Raw genomic sequence first — 5,551 nt, forward strand, 5'->3', positions numbered from 1 at the left:
TATATATATATATATATATATTGGGGTTAAAATGTCATGTCACATGTTTTAACGAGACTTAAGTGCATGTGGAACAAACTCACAACAAGTCTTCATATTTTGATATCGTTCTATATAATGAATTATGTATATGAATATGTACATAATTTTCCCTACAATTGGGGCTATTGGACTTAATTTTAAAATGATGATTTTAACATGAATTTTGCTCTATGAATAGCCCAATGATTAAAAACATGATTTAACGACTTTAAACAAGAATTTCAACTGAACATTGATGTTTTTTAGTTGCCCCTATTATGGTATGACGATTGTGAAATGACTTATGATATGTGATTACTATGCAAGATGACTTATTATGTTCGATTGATTCGTCATGATTACAAATTTTTGTGTTTGGATTACTCATTGGGAGGATGATATTCAGCTAAAAGGTCAATATTTTGAGTACATTAGGGCTTTAACTGGATTCAAATTCTAGTCTCGCAGGTGGTTCATCTGGCTTGTATCAGTATTACAAGGGCACTTTTACTCCTCATAGATTCACTATTAATTATATCCTAGTTTTTGTCAATTTCTTAATATATATATATATATAAAAAATTTTGAAATTAACGGATTCACGTACATCCCTATATATAAATGTGGATCTGCCTCTGGTCACTCATGAACCCCGCGCGGGCCCTTACTAGTTCCTCCCCGCCCACATGCCTTCGATTTCAGCTTTTCCTATTCAAATTTGGTTTGACTAGGACGACTTCCTACTCATCCTAAACCATATAAATACCCTATAAACATCTTTTACTAGGGGGATTTTCAAACCTAAAGTTCATAAAAATAACAAATGATAATTAGGACGTGAAACTCATAAAAAAGTAATAGTTCAATATATTTTTGACCATTAGTTTAAAAGAAAAATACTAAAACTTTAAAAAAACTGCCCTCTTTAAGAAAAACTAAAAAGAGCATAAAACAGAGGATTGGAGCTAAAACTTTCTATTTGATTTTTAAAGTAGTACTCCTTCCGTCCCTGTTTATTTATTAAGTATTTTGTAATTCGATTTTTTTAACTTGTGATTTTTGACAAATCAAAAAAGATTATATCCTCAATTTATTAACATTGAATTAATGTTTTTGAAAAATACAGTAAGTAAATTTGTTTGAGACTCTATCAATTAATAGTAGTACAATAGTAAACTACTACGTGTGTTAGTTTAAAATTTGACAAGTAAATACGAATAGCCGGAGTAGTAAACTTTTATTACTCGAATAAAGCGTAAAACAGGCCTAAAAGATAAAGGAACAAGACAGACTCCTATTGCGAATTAAAGGTTTAAAGCGATATCTCAAAAAGAGCAGAAAAAATTAAGTGCGTTAACCTTTTCCTAAAGTGCATAACTCATCAAAAATGAACAAATTAAAGATAGGTAATTTTCTTTTTTTGGTTTTCTATTCAGTATCCGGTACCCACATTGAAGTCTCATTAAATCTAGATTCACATCAGGAAGTCAGGTAAAACACTCCCTAAACTCAAAACATCTGATTAAGGACGAAGAAGTACTCACTCAATCACAACTCTGATGGTAAAATTAATACAGTGTAAATAAATAGATAGATACCTTTGGGATTCTGAGAAGCAGTAAGAGTCCAAGTAAGTTCATCTGCTGAGAGATCCAACAGATCAAGACAATCAGAAATGGCATTAGAAAGTCGAAAATCGCCAAAGAAGCTAGCGAATTTTGACACTAACGAAGTGACTTGACGAACAATGTCGATGGTAGACTTAACCGAACCCAAAAACTCGGATGTTGGCACTTGCAAACATTCTGATTGAAAAAAATCCTCATCAACAGCATAGCTCTTCAAAGGACAAGTACTAGTTATACATAAAAGTACCAAAATCACTCCACAAAATAAATTACCCATTATAACGTCCCACACTTAATAATGAGCATGCACGTAGTTTAATTTTGCCTAGTAAGCCTATGGATAAAATTTTTGGTTGATAATAATGAATTAATAAATATATAGAAGGGGAGGAAGGGGAAAATTTATTGTTATAGTTAGGGGACAGGTGAGAGCATTGAAGAATGGGAGATATATATAAGTAGAAAGGAACGTGCATGGTTTTAAGACACTCACCTCTCGTGTTGACCTATTAGTATACTTCATCAATTCCATAATTATAATTTGTATGGATATAAATCATGTTATTAAGAGTAAAATAAAAAAAATAAAGTTAAATTATTTTTAATTATAAAAAGATACTGATATTCTTTTTAATACAGGCTAAAAAAAATGTATCACATAAATTAAGACAGAGAAAATATTCCTTCTCTTAATTTATTTTTACTTGTGGTTTTTAACATATCAAGAAAAAATAATTACTGTATTTTTTCCATGTTTTACGTATACGTAGCATTAATTACTTATTCCGTAAGTTATTTTTTCAAAACATAATACTCCCTTCGTTTACTTTTACTTGTCACAGTTTGACTTGGTACACCCATTAAGAAAATAATTAATGATATAAATATTTTATCAAACTATCCCCCATTAAAAGATGTCTTGGAAAATGATTTGGAAAATAAGTATTTAACATTGAGGGGAAAACATGAAATAATTTATTGTCTTTTCTTGATATGTCAAAAGTAACTATGAAAATCTATTTTAAGAATAAATGACAAGTAAAAATGAATAGAGAGAGTATTAAACATCAACTAATAGAAATTGATAGTATGATACAATAGTTATATCAATCATTATTTTTCTAATAAATGTGTCAAATCTAAATATGACGAGTAAAAATACGTAGATGACATGCCTTTGAGATTTTGTGGGTTTTTGTGGGCGAAGGGTGTCGGTGACATTGCACCTAAGTTGAAATGTCACTGCTAACAGAACATGAGTAGTGATATTCTAGGACGGTGGTGGGACTAACTTTCATTTGACGCTGAAACAACTTTCAATTTTAGACAATTATAGTTTTTTTTTTGTATAATTTTATATGTTCGGTACGTAGATAAAAAAAATATTATTTTAAAAATATTTATATATAATTTATATATGAGGGGATATAATGTGGGGTGGTAACGATGGAATGAAAATGAAGTGTGTTGGAGGATGTGAAGGATAATTAATGTAAAATGTCATTGTAGAATTTAATATTTTTATTTTATTAGAAAAGTTTAAATCTTTTTATTTTTAAGAAACTTGTTTTATTTTTAGTGAAAATATGTATATTAATTATCCATTCATGTGAAAATTAAGATAAATTTTCTGAATATTTTTTTTCTCCTACTGAACACACCCTTAATGGGAGCTGCTTCTTGCTTTTTTGACCAAGCTAAGGTTCAACCAAACGAATTTAATGTCTTCTTCTTTCAATTTAAGTGATAGAATTTGAATCTAGCACGTAATTTTTTCTTTTTTTAAAAAAAAGACTTGAAGATTTTTGAATTTATATTTCAAAAATATTACTTTTATACATATTTATGAGGTCATAAAAGTTTGTTATTAAATAAAAAAGTAAAAGTAAAATTAGAAGGGAGCTCCTAAACTGTCAGAAAATTTTGGCCAGAATTTTGCCATAAACATGTAAAAGACCATAATAACCTTTTCTTTTCAAAGCAAAATTAAAGACTTTCCAAAACAAAAATACTGAAATTTAGGATGCATTTATTATTTTAACCACATGAACCTCTTTGGATCCCACCTATTAAAGCATTCAATGGTTTCATTCGTTTTTTAATTCTTTATTCTTCTTTTTTTCGTTGCCAATTTGCTTCTTTTTCTTCTTCTTCTTATACTCCCTCCGTCCACAATTGTTTGGCAGGTATACTAAAAATAGATGTCCAAGATTAATTGTCAATTTAAACAATCAAGAAATAATTAGTCAATTTTTTCCAATTCTGCCCTTAATGATAGTGTAGTTCAATTGAAAAGTTATGTGGACTTTTGATATTCTTGGTATAGTAGGGTTATATTAGTCAAATTACACCTTGTATTAAATTTTCCTTGAGGGATGTGCATGACCTTACCCTGACAAACAATTGTGGACAGAGGGAGTAATATCAAAGTTCCCTACAACACAATTTTTCCTAACTTTTCTCTTGAGTCTCGTTACCATTCTCTTAGAGATCTTTAGTATCTTAGCCTGACTTGACATAGCAAAATATTGAGCAAGTCGTGCAAAAACGTGAGTTGATTTTCAAGTGTCACATGTGCACTTAGTTGAAGACTAAGGACATGACGTATAATTTTAAAATATTATCAAACATAATTATAATTATAATTTTATAAAAAAATTACTAGGGGAATCTTAGTAGCTCAGTTGGTTGGCTACCTAAACTTACCTTGTTGGCGAGGGTTCAATTACCCGCCTTATAATTCACTCTCTCATATTCCCTTTCCTTACCCTTAATTGAAAAACGGAAAAGTGTCAAAATTATCCTCGAACTATTCAAAATAGCTCATATATATCCCTTATGTATGTTTGAGATCAAAACTACCCTTGCCGTCTATGTTTTGGACCACAAATACCTTAAAACGTTATCTTTGTCATATGTGCTAACATGGCAGTCCACCTAGGCAATCCAACATGGCAAAAATCTCTTTCTCTCAATTATGTTGTTCTTCCATGTTCATCTCTATCACAATTTATTTATTTTAAATATGAAAAGTAGTTCTTTCATTGTTCTTGTTTGAGTTATTGTTCAGACTTTGAAATTCTGATTTCGAAGTCCGCTGAAGTTCGTTTGAGATAGTAGTTGTGTGTTGAATGATGGAGTTCATTATTTGGATTTTGATGTCATTGAATCTGAGGCTGAAATTTAATTCTCAAAGTTGAAAGATGTTGAAAAACTCTTGAAGTCATTCTTTTTGTGTTGAAACTCAAAAATAGTTACTCATTTGAAAGCTTATTATGGTGAGAAATTTCTAGCTTTTGTTTGGTTTTTGAAGTGCAAAAAATTGAAGAAATTTAATTGAATGTTACTAAAAATTGCTTGGATATTGCAACTGAAGCTGGAAATTGACATTTAACAACTGAATTCTTAGTTTGAAGATTGATATTTGAAGATTTGAGTTGAAATCCCCCAAAAAAATATAAAAAACAGAGTATATGAAAGAGTTCTAAAAAGCTTGAAATCTAAAAATCGATTTTGTGAATCTATGATCCCAAAATCCAAACAATGAACTCAATCCTTCAACACGCAATTACAACTTCAAACAAACTTCAGCACACTTTGAAATTGGAGTTTCAAAGTCCGAACAACAACTCAAACAAGAACAATGAAAACATTATAGTTGATTTTCTTTTTGAGAGAAAGATATTTTTGTCATGTTGGACTGTCTTGGTGGACTGTTATGTCAGTTCTAATGGTAAAGATAACATTTTAAAGGGTATTTGTGGTCCAAAACATATATAGATAACAATGATAGTTTTGATCCCAAACATAATTAAAGGGTATATATGAGCTATTTCTAATAATTCAAAGATAATTTTGACTCTTTTTTGTTAAAAAAATAAGAAGCAAAACCCTAAAAAAGG

The 5,551-nt window shown here is 29.8% G+C and overlaps 1 protein-coding gene across 1 annotated transcript in view; it reads right to left on the reverse strand.

The window, feature by feature from the left end:
• The window catches only part of LOC102587467 (pectinesterase/pectinesterase inhibitor PPE8B-like), a 7,047-nt gene extending 4,960 nt beyond the window's left edge, over positions 1-2,087 (reverse strand). The window contains exon 1 of the mRNA XM_006344493.2: positions 1,620-2,087. Within this exon, the coding sequence (XP_006344555.1) occupies positions 1,620-1,926 (307 nt within the window). The 5' untranslated portion in view covers positions 1,927-2,087. The remainder of the gene's footprint in view (positions 1-1,619) is intronic.
• Positions 2,088-5,551: the final 3,464 nt, after the last annotated feature.

This window comes from Solanum tuberosum, unplaced genomic scaffold (genome assembly GCF_000226075.1).
Source record: "Solanum tuberosum cultivar DM 1-3 516 R44 unplaced genomic scaffold, SolTub_3.0 scf00058, whole genome shotgun sequence".
In the NCBI taxonomy this organism is placed as follows: Eukaryota; Viridiplantae; Streptophyta; class Magnoliopsida; order Solanales; family Solanaceae; genus Solanum; species Solanum tuberosum.